General features: G+C 37.5%; 1 protein-coding gene across 1 annotated transcript in view; it reads left to right on the top strand.

The window, feature by feature from the left end:
* The window catches only part of KLHL14 (kelch like family member 14), a 100,066-nt gene extending 85,845 nt beyond the window's left edge, over window positions 1-14,221 (top strand). Inside the window, exons 5-8 of the mRNA XM_033837657.2 lie at window positions 5,951-6,141; window positions 6,223-6,381; window positions 9,348-9,505; window positions 12,022-14,221. Coding sequence (XP_033693548.1) covers window positions 5,951-6,141; window positions 6,223-6,381; window positions 9,348-9,505; window positions 12,022-12,162 — 649 coding nt within the window. The 3' untranslated portion in view covers window positions 12,163-14,221. The remainder of the gene's footprint in view (window positions 1-5,950; window positions 6,142-6,222; window positions 6,382-9,347; window positions 9,506-12,021) is intronic.
* The last annotated feature ends 925 nt before the right edge of the window (window positions 14,222-15,146 follow it).

Below are 15,146 nucleotides of genomic sequence, written 5' to 3'. Positions count from 1 at the left end.
AAGTTAAATCCTTAATCATAAATTCAAAGTTAAAAAGAAATTTTCAAATCATACCATTCCTCAAAAAGGTACATTACTACAGAAAGAGAGTATGAATCTCTGCTATAAAGAAACAATATCTAACTTCCCATTCCATGTAAGCATATTAAAACTCTCTTTCAGGAGACTAAAAGCTATACATTGAAAATGATGAGGCACAATATAGTCTAAGGACCCTAGACACTGTTAGGAATGTCTAGCTGCAAGGTACCTCAAGAAATTATTCTGAGTCAATTAATACCCTGACAAACTTCTCAATCCTCCTGTTGTGTATACATGTATATATAAAAGCCTCTCCTGATGTCTTTCTCCAAAGTACCTTGTTTCTCTCCTTTTGGGGTTATTTTCTAGTTGCTGTTATTGTAGCTGCATCACTTTACCCTTTCATCAAAACCATTCCAAAAAATTTTGTTAAAAAAACATTTTAAAAATACACATCAATAACACGTTTGAAATGTCAGCATCTCATCACTATGGTCGCCTTTGCTGGGGGCTGTTCACCACGATAATTAACCTTCACGCCTTGGGTTTGGGAGGCATAACTCACGTCACGGTCAATTATCTCACTGTAGAGCCCCTAAGGATGAGAAGTATTGCTGCAAAACCTAATTAGTAATTTTTTAAAATGTGTATTGTTTACTTGATATTCTATAATGACTTCCTCTGAGGCATTATGGCCTATCATGGCAGGGTCCTACTTAGACAATTTTTAGCAGCTCATTGACCTGATAAAAAGACCTGCCATGGTCTGTCGGCGCCTGGCAGCCACCGTTGACAGGATGGACTGTTTAACGTTTCTTTCGAAGTCATTATGGTACATCATGTCAGGTCCCTAGTAAAAGAAGTTTTTTTTTAGATTTAGAACAATCAACTCGATAGACCAAATAAAGAGCTCCTTCCAGAGCTGAATGGGAAAAGGCAGATCTCACAAATGCCCAGTCAATCTTCTTGCTCCATATCTCCTAGGGGTTGGTTGACCTAGGCGGCAATCCATAACTGAAAATGAAATTTTTCTGTCATCGCCGAGCTTCCATTCAACATAGCAAGTACAGTTAGCTACCAGCATGGTTTAATTGGTGATTCAACAAAGAAGGAAAAAATACTAAAATATATGAAATACTCTTCAGATCAGAAAAGAGGTTTCTTGAGACATTTAATTGAGTTAATTTTGCATTGTCTGGACCATTAGTCAAACTCACCAGAAGTTTCCCACCTCCCTCCTTCCATTAGCTGCTGCCTAAGTGCTGAGAAGTTACCAAACTGATTGAGAATAATAGAAACACATTGAAAGCCACCTCTGGGATCACCCGCTCTCACAGAGCTGGCTGGGCAAATTCCTAGGATTATCTTACCTAATCAGAGCTTCCAGAAGAATATAATAAAAGTGCAGAACACCCTCCCAGTTCAGCAGAGAAATGGGCACGTGACCTCCAGGCTCACTCAACCATAGGTCAACTCAAGAGTTGTATGCCTGCTGCCTATGGGGTTACTGACAGAAGTGATTAGACAAAAGTACAAAGATAAATGTAAAGCTATGAGTTGTTTTGCTCTCAGATCTAGGATTTGATTCTTCAGTAAGAAGAGGGCAAAAATGAACACTTGGATCAATAAAAATGCTTTGGTGACTTTAATGTTGTTTTAAAAAAAAGTAGACATTTTAGGTATTATTCTTGTGGAGATATTACCCCCTAGCTAGTCTTGGAAACAGAAAAGAAAAAGAAGGGAGGGAGGGAGAGAAAAAGCCATTTGGAGAGCACCAGTAACAAAGCTTAAGTTTCACAGACTAGGTGAAAAGCTGGAAGCAAATACAACAAAGATGTTTCCAAATTTAAATACTATGTTTCTAGCAGCCTTACAAGAAACAATGGGAGACAATATTGTGTTTTTAAAAATCTGTTGTTTTTAACCTGATGGTAGAAGTCAAAAGTTGAAACTGAGATACAATCTCAGTTTTCTGACCTAAGGGTCAGAAAGAACTTTTAAAGTTCTTTAAACACAGGTTTAAAGTATATTTGTAGAGGTCATTGGTAGTCTTTTTAAACTTATCTCAATTCATTGAATATCCTCTCTGGCATTGGGACGGGGGTGGAGGGGTGGAGGAGGGAGAGAAGAACAATTTGTAATACAAATAGTGTAATTCCATTAAAAAATCTTCAATAATCTTGAGCTTCCTTTTTCCCCCGAAATAAAACAACCTAATCAGGTGTGCTCTTCATGTGGGTAGGTGGGGCAGGAAGCATTCCCAGGAGAGACCTGGTATGGTAAAATTTTAGCCTCGAGCAAATGTTCACAGTTGCTGATAGACCATTAACTATCCAGTGTTTCTATAATGCATTTTGTGAATTCTCACTTTGGGCATGCAAGGGAATAAGTCAGAGACTCAGAACCTTCGCTATTAAAATTTCTGCATAAAAATGCACTTTTAGTCAGGAAGTGAAACCTACTGATTTTTTTTCCCCCGTTCAGAACCTAACAGTGACACTGTGTGGATAAAGCTAGGAGTACACGGAGCATCAGATTAAGAACGCCTGGGCTAAAAATTGAGAGTTCCGACAGGCTCCCTCGGGTCAAGAGAGGAAGGAAGGAACCAGAACAGAAAGAGTGAGAAAACTGAACTTTAGACAAGATAAAAGGAGTTCACACTGCCAAAAGAAGATCTTTCTCTTATTCTCCACTATCTAAACTTCATTAAATAGAGGATTTTCATACTTGTCATGACTAACATTTTTCTCTTCTAAACCGGAATATAGTACATAATACATAGAAGAACTCAGAATATAGTATGTTACCCACATGGTCCAAACTATGGGATTGGCCCACTAAAGATAGCCTATTAGTAAAATTAGTAAATTAATTATTTCAGACGCTCCAAAACCTGTCATAGAATCATATGGAAGAGGGATACTGACCTACCCTGGTGTCAATGATGCAAAGAAATATCTGTGTTACTTTAGTACAGATTTTTGTAGACATGAGTCGGTCTTTTCAATCAAATATTTTAACTTGAGAAGGTAAAAGCGCTAGTAAAATAACCTTGACCTATCATATTCAATAAGAGAGCAATTGAAATCTGGTTAGAGAAATGGAAGGAACCAGTGGTCCATCTGTGTGCACTTAATTTTGCTATTGTTATTAAACCTAACTTTATATTTAGATGAGTTTTTACTTCTTTACACCAGGAAATCCCAAATTTTTTAGGTTGTTAATCCCCTTGATAATATGATTAAAAACTTCCCCCCAAAATCTTTTTCCAAACATATTCCAAAAATGCACATATATATATATATATATATATATATATATATATATATATATAATGTATGACATTTTATTAAAAAATTCTTTTTACAATTTCAGAGCTTCATATATCCCTCAGAAGACATGGGCCCGGGATAACAACCACCCTTATTTAATGAAATCTATCTCACTTGCTCTTTATTCTCCTTCCTACTTTTATCCTTCTCTCATTTTCCTTTCATCATCTTTCTGTGTTTTGCACAGCACATATTTCTTTCAAAACCATCAAGAAAATATAGGAAAAAAAACATAGCCAAAATATTACTCTCAAGCTATCAATGTTGCTAACAATTCTAGGACTATCCAGAAAAACTGAACCTTACGATCTAGCGATCCCACTTTCACATATACTGTATCCAAAGGAACCAAAATCAGTAACTTGAAGAGATATCTGCACTCCCATGTTCATTGCAGCATTATTCACAAGAGCCAAGATATGGAAACAACCCAAGTGTCTGCTGACAGATAAACAGATAAAGAAAATGTGGTGAATATATAGAATGGAATATTATTCTGCCATAGAAAAGAAGGAAATCCTGCCATTTGCATGACAAACATGGATGAAACTGAAGGTGATCGTGCTAAGTGAAATGCCAGACTGAGAAAGACAAACACTGTATGATATCACTTATACGTGGAATCTTATTTTAAAAGTCAGACTTAAAGAAACAGACTAGAATGGTGGTTGCCAGGGGATAAGGGTGGGGAAAATGGGGAGAGATTGGTCAAAGGGTACAAAATTTCAATTATAAGTAAATTCTGAGGATCTAATGTACAGCATGGTAACTACAGTTAATAATACTGTATTGTTACTTGAAATTTGCTGAGAGAGTAGATCTTAAGTGTTCTCACAAGAAAAAAAGTTACTACATGAGCTGGTGGATGTGTTCATTAATTTGATTGTGAAAATCATTTTACAGTGAATGCGTAAATCAAATCATTACCTTGTACCCTTTACGTGTATTACAGTTTTGTCAATTATGCCTCAGGAAAGCTGGAAAAAATAAAATAAAACTGCATAGATCACTGTCCATAACTTATGCCATACATTTATGGTATATATTATATAAAAACACTGAAGAATTTAGTCATCACTTAAAATACTATTCGGAAAAGTTTATATGCAAGCATCCTGATAGCTGATTTTTAAAACCTTTTTATCCAAATAATATCAACCGATAGCTCCTGAGTATGAACAAAACGTTGGACACTATGACAAACACTTTACGCATGTGTTCACAAATAACCCCATGAGGAAGGTACCATCATAATCTCTATGTTACAGATGAGTAATCTGAGGCTGAGGGGGCTAAGTAACATGTCAAAGCCCACACACCCAATAAGTCGTACAACCAGGCAGTCTGATTCCAGAGAACAAACTGTTCATCAAGATGCTATATACTGCTTCCCAGAGGTTTTGACACTTAGGAAACACAACTTGGAAAATCTCCAAACAATATAGGTTTACCTGATTTAAAACCTCTAGGGCTCCTCATTTTGCTGTTGACATGGCCCAAGAGTCTTGGCATCAATTTTTATAAAGACCATTAATTCAATAAGCATAAATTATGTTCTCTGAGGGGCTTGGCACTTTACGATTGTACTTTTTCAGTATTGAACCATATGTTATCCTTATGAAGTATATTATTCCAGTAGCGTGAATGAGAAAAAAAGAAGCAAAAGGTCAAGGACTTGCTTAAGATTTCAACCTAGTCATTCTAACTCCAAATCTTTGAGTCCTCTTCCAACCTCTTTTCTCCCTCAGCTCTCATATATTATTAGTAACTAAGCCTTACATCCTCCTTTAAAATATCTTGCATCACCTCTTTTCATGTCTTCTACTAAAATTCTAATTCAGGTCCTCAATCTCTTACTCCTAGATTATATTCTCCCTCAGAACTGGCCTCCCTGTCTCCAGTCCTTTCAACACAGCATGCATGTCTTTTGCCTTTGATGGCAGGTGGGATAACTTAATAAATAGTCTCTCTTGCAAAGAGACTTTAAAATATCCTTAGAGGTTCGTGAGAATCAACACCAAGAGCTACATAGATGAAGTTCCTAATATGGGTTATATAAGAGCAAGATTTCAACACTATATTCAGTTGAAAAAGTTTCTCTATTTGCAGTCATACTGGGAGGAAAAAAGAAAAAATGATAATTGAAGAAAAATTTTGATGATGTAGTTCTCTTATAAATTGGGAACAATGACCCTTGAAGGACCATAAAGAAAGTGAATGTCAAGATAATTTATTATTGTTGCATTATCTACCTCATTTTTCACTTTGTCTTACTGAGCTGTGATATCCTTACAAGGTACCAAATATCCCAAACATTAGTGAACACTTAACAGTGTATAAAAAGCAAGATAAAAGAGCTGAAACAAAGAGTTGGTGAATTTCTCCTCTACTGTGACTTTAGTATCCATAATCTTAACCAGCATGGGCACTGCAGATGGTTGCTGTACAAGGTCTCAGATTTAGAAGGGAGCTATACGTGTAATTTCCAAAGGTCTGCACCCCTTTCTGAAGCAGGCTGTCCTCACTTCCCATGACTGACTGGGCTCCTTTTGTGATTTACATTGGGTTGTTTTGTTTTTTGTTTTTTTTCATTGTAGAAGAGCCAGTTTCTATGCATGTCGGTTGGACAAACATTTATACGTTATTGGTGGACGGAATGAAACTGGCTACTTGTCCAGCGTGGAGTGCTATAACCTAGAAACAAATGAATGGCGTTATGTGTCCCCTTTGCCACAGCCTCTGGCAGCTCATGCAGGAGCAGTGCACAATGGGAAAATATACATTTCAGGCAAGTCATTCATCCACTTTGTGTTACAAAGTTCAGTTCCAAGGCATTTTCTTGACTTGTGTGTCTATGCTTAATTCACAGGGGGTGTACACAATGGAGAATATGTCCCATGGCTATATTGCTATGACCCCGTCATGGACGTCTGGGCTCGAAAACAAGATATGAACACAAAACGCGCCATCCACACTTTGGCTGTAATGAATGATCGCTTGTATGCAATTGGAGGAAATCATTTGAAAGGTCTTTTTTTTTTAATCACAATAACATTTGCATCTCATGTTTCTTGCTAAGGGGGTTTCTCGTTAGATAATCATAGTTTACCAAGTAAAAAGGTTGACCAAATAAAATCTACTCTTTGCAAATTAGCAGTACCCTTGGGCAAGCACTTATTTTGGCTCTCCTGCAGATAGGATTATTTTGAAGTTACCACATACATTAAAGAAATGAATAATGATGTCTACAGAAAATTTTAAAAACTAGAGCATTAATAACTGAAAAGCATAATTTTTTGTAACAATGAATTCAGTAAAATAAATTATTCCTTATCACCAAAATTATAGTAATGGATTTTTTCCAGAAAATTGTTTTTGTAATAATCATAAAGAACTTTAGTCAGAGAAGCACAAAGAAGCGTGTATGTGATTTTTCTTAAAGAAAACAGTAGAATTTCATGTCTAAATTTAGAATTATTTCTTTGAAGGGTTGAATATCAAGCCATCTATGATTCTCAATTCTTTCCATTTGCTTTTTTAATCAGTAACATTTAAAGCAGAGTCTTTTTAGGGCCATATTTTGGCTTGTTTCCCTCCTCGTGTATGTATGTGACTGCAACTTTTTTGTAGTTTGTGTGCATGTGTGTAACGCTGAATTTGACAGGAAAGCGGAGAGACCTGTGATACTGAGAACATCATTGAACTGCTTTGAGCTTCCGTTTTCCCATCTGAAAATGAAGAAGGTGGTCAAGTTGTTCTCTAAAATCTCTTCCAGCTCTGACTGTCCATGATCTTTGAAATTGAACAAAGTGAGAAACAGGCCATCTGGGTATGGCACATAAGGCGATTCCGTGCATTTATTTTCCAGTCATATACCCATCTTAAACCATGAGTTAGATATAGACATTTTTTCTCTTTTTCATAATCCATATTTACCCCTAAATGTAATAAATACTGGACAAGTATAATTTTTAAATAAGTATTTCCAAATTCCTATTCAATCAGAAATGACAATATTCTGGTCTAGATCTGCTTCTCACCTTAGAGGTCTCCTCAGTGGAAGGGAGTTTATCTTTACTGTTTCAGACACTTCCCATTTCATTCTTTTTTGCTTTCACTGGTGCTCTTTCATTTCAATCCATACTCCATTCATTCCTTTACATCAACATATTTTATATTAACTTTGTAGCTTTCTGCATTAAAATATGACTTCTACTAACTTCTTTTGCACAAGAATGCCTCATATTTTAGGAACTTTTAGTATTTAAGGTTATACTTGGACAGAAAAGACTTAGGTAATGACAACCTAAATGAAAAATAGCACATACACATCAGAATTAGGTTAGCTCAGGAAGACATTGTGAAAGGGGGAAAGAGTATGGATTTTGCATCTAAGCCTGGGTCTGAATCCCGGTTATGTACTTAGAGTTGTGTGATCTTACTCTAGACATTTACCTCATGTCTGTAAAAAAGGGGTAATTATCCTTTCCTTGGTAATTGTGAGGGTTATAGTCAACGTATGTACTCGGTACAGAGAAGGCACACATATCCTCATAGATGCCACTAGGGAAACTTGCCCAAATCCCCATTTCATATAAATGCTTCAACAATTATCATCAAACTCTTAATGTTAAAGGAAAGGATTACATCACAGGGTCGCAGTAAGCACATTGCTCTGTTGCTCCCTTATGTGATTTATTTTACGTAAAAAGTTAGTGGCCTGCGCATAGCACAGGGAGATCAGCTCGGTGCTTTGTGACCGCCTGGAGGGGTGGGATAGGGAGGATGGGAGGGAGGGAGACGCAAAAGGGAAGTGATATGGGAACATATGTATATGTGTAACTGATTCATTTTGTTGTAAAGCACAAGCTAGCACACCATTGTAAAGCAATTATACTCCAACAAAGATGTTAAAAAAAAAAAAAAGTTAGTGGCCTGAAATAGTCTGTCCACCACTTCAAGAGTGAACATTTTTCTGATTTTTGGCCTATCTCTTTAATTACTTTGAAGAGACCGGTATGTTGACTAATTTACCATATGTGTTGTGATTGTCAGCTAGCCAACATCCATAGCATGTGTTTAACCATTAAAAAAAAAAAGTCCTTAAGGGTTTGGTCTGCTCGGTGACCCTGAAGCTCCCATTAAGGATTTTTCACTCCCTAAATGAAAGGCAGGGCTTCAGTGGAGTCTGGGGAAATGAGTTGTTCTCTGCAACCTAGTTACTGCTCCAGCCACTGAGAAATTTTATCAAAAGTGGGAAGAGTCTTTCAGAGGACGATAGCCCCCTACTCTAAACCTGGATCCTTAGTAGATACTGGAAACCATTCACATCATCACAGCTGTTTATACATATAGTCAGACTGTAAAAAAAGAAAACAAGTAAAAGATTTTGAGAGAACTGAATATTCACTTAAGAAAAGCAATAAAGTCTGTTCACCCGGATTCAAATCTCAGCCTACCTAATGGCTGTATGACTAACTCAGGTCATTAACTCCCTCTGTTCCTCAGTTTCTCCTCTATAAAATGAATATAATGGTATCTATAGGATGCTTGAGGGGGTTAAATGAGCTCCTTTATACAAAGCACTTAGAAAACAACCAGCTTATTGTAAGCAGTCTATAAAATGCTTGCTTTAGCTATTACTATTTTAAATCTTTTTAAATAAGGTTTAAATAAACCTTTATTGATACTCCAAGGTAAATCAGCTTCTACCAATGACATCTAGCCAGGCATTTTTGCTTTGAAGTAACCCAAAGCATCCAGGCTTGGAGTGTCGGTGGCGAGGTGGAGTGGGGGCGGGGGGGAGGGTTGCCTGTTTGTTTCTTAGGTCTTTCCGACATGTCTCCCAATTTCACCAGTCAGCTTATACATGTGTCTTCAAAGACACAATTATCTACTTCTTGGCCCTAGTCCTTTTGCAAAAAGAAACCCTAGCCTTAAATTGGGACCCTGAGAGTTTATTCTTTGGTGATTCCATTTTGCTATGTCACTTAGGTTTCTCCCACCTCGATGTAATGCTCGTGGAATGCTATGACCCAAAAGGTGATCAGTGGAATATTCTCCAGACTCCTATTTTGGAGGGTCGCAGTGGTCCTGGCTGTGCAGTGCTAGATGACAGCATTTACCTTGTGGGAGGCTACAGCTGGAGTATGGTAAGTGTCCACATTTACCTCCTCCTCCTTTTTATTTGTGCTTCCTTTTTGTTTCTCTCCAAATGTGTTACCACCCACACAAGTACCTTTTAAGAGTAACATGTTTATATGCACGCAGTAAATTGCTTTAAGCTGTAAAATAAACTCAGTGCGGTCGCTGTAGAGCTGTCTTGCTATCTGGTCAATTGTATCCGGTAGCTCTCTGCTTCCCTCCCACCCCCATGCTCTCCAACTAAAAGTCGGACTGAAGTGGTTTTTACAAACGTTCTATTAAAACTGTTTGACTGGGAGAGTGAAAAGTTTCTGACCAGCTAAGCATAAAAAATGGAAATTAATTGTTCAGTTACCCACAAATTCTATTTAGGATTATGTAATTTGCCATTGCTTTCCACTTTCCCCTCGCTTTATGATGAAAATTTCTAAACATACACAAAAACTGAGGGTTCAATGGGCCCTTGTTAACGCACCATCCAACTTTGACATCCATCAGTGCTTTACAGTACTTACTTCATCTACCCTCCCTTTGAAAAATTTTGGTTGAAGCAATTTGAAGCAAATTCTAGACATGTTATTTCACCCTAAATGCTTCAGTATTCCTCTAAAAAAAAAAAATCACTTGTTTATGTAAACACACTATCATTATCACACTCAGTAAAATTAACAATAATTCCTTTATATGCAATCCATTTTCAAATTTATCCCATTGACTTGAATAAAAATGTATTTTTCAAATTGATATGTTCAAATCAGGATCCAAGAAGTCTCACTTGGGGACTTCCCTGATGGTGCAGTGGTTGAGAGTCCGCCTGCCGATGCAGGCGACACGGGTTCGTGCCCCGGTCCGGGAAGATCCCACGTGCCGCGGAGCAGCTGGGCCCGTGAGCCGTGGCCGGTGGGCCTGTGCGTCCGGAGCCTGTGCTCCGCAACGGGAGAGGCCACAACAATGAGAGGCCCGCGTACCACAAAAAAAAAAAAAAAAAAAAAAAGTCTCACTTGTATTTGGTTATTATATCTCATACATCTCTTACAATCTGGAGGATTGCTCCTGCCCCTCTTCCTGTCCCATGCCATTGTCTTGTTGAAAAAGCAAGGTCAGTTATCTTATAGAATATCTGATACTCTCGAATTGCCTAATGATTTCCTATGTTGTCATTTAAAAATAGTCCTCTGTCTCCCTATTTCCTATAGACTGGAAGCTAGAGATAAGGGCTTAAGTTCAGCTTTTCTCTGTTTTTTAAATTTTTTTGTTATTTATGTACCATTTATTTATTTGTCTATTTATTTATTTTAGCGAGAACACGTAAGGAGGTGGCTGTGTAATTCAAATAACATCACATCAGAAGACACATAGGGTCTAATGGTCTACACAGTCACTTTTTAAATGATGACCGTTCCTATATTTTCCTATTTATGTGTGTTGGTTTTATAAGATTAATTTGGGATTTTAATAATATTAATTAGTTTTATTTCTTTTGCATCCAACAAGATTGTTATATAAAGTTTGGAGGAGCTTTAAAAAGCTATTAGTTATTTGGAAGTGAATGTGTATTGACATATATCACTAGATATTGGTACATGTGCTCTTTCGCTAGTGGAAATTGATAGCTGCAAGAGTATGTATGTTTAGAACCAGACACCAGGAATACACTTTCAGAAAACGACTATGCTGGTTGGGATTTTTGTTTGTTTCTTGCCTATGGTAAAAACAAAGCTACTTTGGTTTAGGAAGGGAAATATTATACAAGCACTAGCCTCAGAGATTGACAAAGGAAACAAGATTGAAGACATTTTTTATTTCTCATGTGGCCTTTTCAAAATAAGTAAGTCAATGTGTGAAGAAGTTGGCACGTCTTCATTTCCAGTTTATTTTAAACTGGTTTTGAACCCCATCTCTGATTCTCTATAGTAGTAAGATAAAAATGGAAAAGTGAGGTGACAATCTAAAATCCAATTTACTTCTTTTATTTGAATATTTAAGATAGGGCTTCCCTGGTGGAGCAGTGGTTGAGAGTCCGCCTGCCGATGCAGGGGACACGGGTTCGTACCCCGGTCCAGGAAGATCCCACATGCCGCAGAGCGGCTGGGCCTGTGAGCCATGGCCGCTGAGCCTGCGCGCCCAGAGCCTGTGCTCCGCAACGGGAGAGGCCACAACAATTAGAGGCCCGCGTACCGCAAAAAAAAAAAAAAAACAGAATATAAAAGATAAATTTTTTTTAAAACTTAAACCAGAGGGATAATTTCCAACTTGAGGTAAGTTATCATAAGGGATTTATAAATCATCTAGGGTGTTGTAGGTGTTTGACTTTTATTATTAGCCACACACCCATACAAAAACCCAGATTTTGAAATCTTGCCAATCCCAAATTTTTCCTTAGAGTACAATGGTTTAAGATCCATTGCTTTCATTTGGAATTTTTTTAGCAAGAGCAGAGAAAAAATATTGTCTTCTTAATGTAAATGTGATAAATAAGCTTGCTGTGGTAATTCTCTAAAGGCTGTCTTCTCTGCTATTCCAGGGAGCCTACAAGTCATCTACAATATGCTATTGTCCAGAAAAAGGCAGCTGGACAGAACTTGAAGGAGACGTAGCAGAACCACTGGCAGGCCCAGCCTGTGCAACAGTTATCCTGCCTGCCTGTGTACCTTACAACAAATAACACCAGGAAACCCTGGAATGAACTGTATCGCATTCTAGGAAGCAATGACAGGTGACATCCCTATTCTAATAGGAACAATACATCCTAATGGTACAACTGCCGAAACTCCATTCTTGGTTTCTGATGATTTACAAGAAGCTACAAAAGAAAAAGACCTGTCCTTGAACAGGTACTCTGTCTGTAAGTCGGATTACACCGAACTTCCTGTGGTGATAGACTCTTCCATTTCAGACTGGTTTTAACTTGTCCCAGCTTTATAAAAACTCCTCACATGGATCTCAACTTTCAAAAGGAGAAAGATAAAATACAGGAGCGTGCCCCCCAGAGAGACCTAAGATCAGTATTGTGCATTGTAGTCTACCTGCATGTGATCTATGTTGAAGTTTTGGGGATATTGTGTTCATGAATGATGCAAAATTTGACCCACCAAAATACTCACACTGCATTACAGAAATTGCCACTCAATTCTGTATTCCTAACCTGTGGCGACTTCACAGATTCCGTAGGCAACACAGTTATAGAAAATCATAAAAGATTAAAGAGGAACATTTTTGTTTCCATATAACTTCATTTCATATACCTTTTGCCCCTTACAGCACCTCGTGGGAATGTAGAAGAGAAAGATATTGGCTCTTGTAGCAATTGCTTTCTGCCCTGTAGGTTCCAGGCTAGCCAGAGTCATAATTTCTGTGTCCTCAGTTTTATCCGAAAGATTAAGACAAAATACGGTGTGTCACCATTCAGTTTATAGAGGCTCACTCTTTCTCATTTGGAGCAGCATATTAAGTCATGAATACACCTGGTCTTTGCTTCGAAAATATAGGACTGACAAAGACAGTCATGCAATATTGAATATTCTGTAAATAGCACATCTGGCCCAAACTTAACCCCTAATGAAAACTGAGAGATTGCTTTCGGAAATTCAGGGACGAAAAGACAGATTTCTCTGAAGAACTGTCCCCTTTTCTCTCTGTCCCTAAAACACACAACTTGAAGAGCCTCAGGAGCAAACCATAGCTCCTAACAAAATACCTGTCCCTCTTCCTCACCTTCGGCTCTAAAAAAAGCTCTAGATATGGCTCTAGAAAAGCCCATGACGGACCCCTCTTCTTTCCCGCAACTCATCACATTTCTTTGTTATCACCAGAGACGCCTGGGCTCAGTTAAGCGAGCAATAGCTAGCTGTCTTGAGAGGCATGAGGAATTTAAGAGCAGAAGGTCAGGAGAGCATGAGACAGTGTCCATGCAGGCCATCAAAAGAGAAAAACTAGCAGGAACACGGATTTGCTTTTCAAGCTCTTCAGAGCTGGCACAACAATAGTTAGGAATAAATCAAAGCCTAAAATATTTTGTGAATCACCCAGAGATGTTGTTGAATCCCTCAACAAGTGTGTCTTTCAAAAACAACCTCACAGGGAAGCCACAGGTTAAAAATGTCTTGGTGATAAGTTTTCACCGTGGAGCATGTCCAGATGGATGAGTGTACTAGAATCCGATGCCGTTTCTACAGTAAAGTGCAATCTTTGTTGTTTTTGTATTTATTTGTATGTTCAGATCCAAAGGATCCGTTGTAAAAATATATATATAAATATATATATATATCCAGTGCAATCAACTTTCATTTCTTTTTTCCTTGATCGCATATGAGTATATAGCAAAAAAGAAAAGTTACAGTACTTTGTGAGAAAATCCCATCTGACGTCTTGAGGAATACAAGGTCTCCTTCAGAACCTTTTATCGTCAACGGTCCCCATTTCTTCTGAAAGTCACCATTTATACAAGGGTATTTGCTTTCCTTGGACTTGCTCATTTAATTTTTATTTCTAGCCAAAATAAATAAAAGCGTTTATGAGAACTATAAGTAAAGCTTTCTGTATTTCAGAAAGGCACAAACTATTAGAAAGTGAAAAGTGAATAAATAAGTCACAGAGAATGTAAATTTTGTACAGTATTAGAATGTGTACATGAAGCTTGCTTGGAAGGGGAAAACTTTAAATAAAAACTTTATGTACTAATTCAACTGTCTCTCCTATTCTGACTTATAAAGCATGTTTATAAATCTACACATTAACTTGTTTGAAGGTTTGTAATAGGTAAATGCATAAATATTTTTATTCTGCAGATATACTTTACAAGTTTATTTAGCTTCCTGGCAGTATGTAGTATGTACGTAGTACGAACAATGTTAAAAATTACGAAATGTTTCAGAGAAAAGTGTCGTGAGTTAAAAATCATGAATTGAATCTGGTTTTTCCACTGTAAGAGTGTTGCAATAAGGCATACTTAAGATCTGATAACCAAGTATTTATAGAAATTGTTAGAAGCACCATATGCGTTAAACAATACTTGCACCCTTAGGATAAATGAATCCCATATTTAATTAGGTCAATTATCTAAAAATATAGTGTTTCATTTTACTTTCTTTTTAGAAATCTGGAAAAGAGGCTGTGCAGGGCAAGGAAAGGACTGGGCTATGGAAGACAATAGGAGTAACTGAGGCACGTGGCTACAGGTTTGGGCAAGCTTCCAGGTAAAGAGCCTGAAAGCTAGAAAGAATTTAATGCTTCCCAGCCAAATATTCCATTATTAATGATTAAACTGATAATTAGAGGGTCATTTGACCCTCTGTAGTATTCTACAGAAGCAAGAGTAATGGAGTTTCTTTTGCCCACTGAATCTTCAGCTCTCCATGCTAGTGTAGCATAGCAGAAAAGGCCCTTCTCTGTAGTAGCTTCTTATCCTGAACCAATGGCTAGTTGTTGCAGAACTTCTTTCATATACTGTGAAGCCCCAGAAGCTATAGTGCTGACCAGTTATCATGATCAGTTAAGCAAATATACTTGGCCTTTTCCTAATCCCAAGGAATCACCTATTTTAAGTTCATAACTAAACTAAAACTGGCTAAACTTGGAGGAGTGAGTATAGGACCAGATTTTTTAATTACTTAGGCTGTGTCTGTGGTCTTAAAATTAGTACCTGTGTTT

This window comes from Tursiops truncatus, chromosome 13, assembly GCF_011762595.2.
Source record: "Tursiops truncatus isolate mTurTru1 chromosome 13, mTurTru1.mat.Y, whole genome shotgun sequence".
Taxonomy (NCBI): domain Eukaryota; kingdom Metazoa; phylum Chordata; class Mammalia; order Artiodactyla; family Delphinidae; genus Tursiops; species Tursiops truncatus.
Note: the sequence above shows the minus strand (reverse complement) of the source record. Positions and strands in the feature narration are given on the sequence as shown.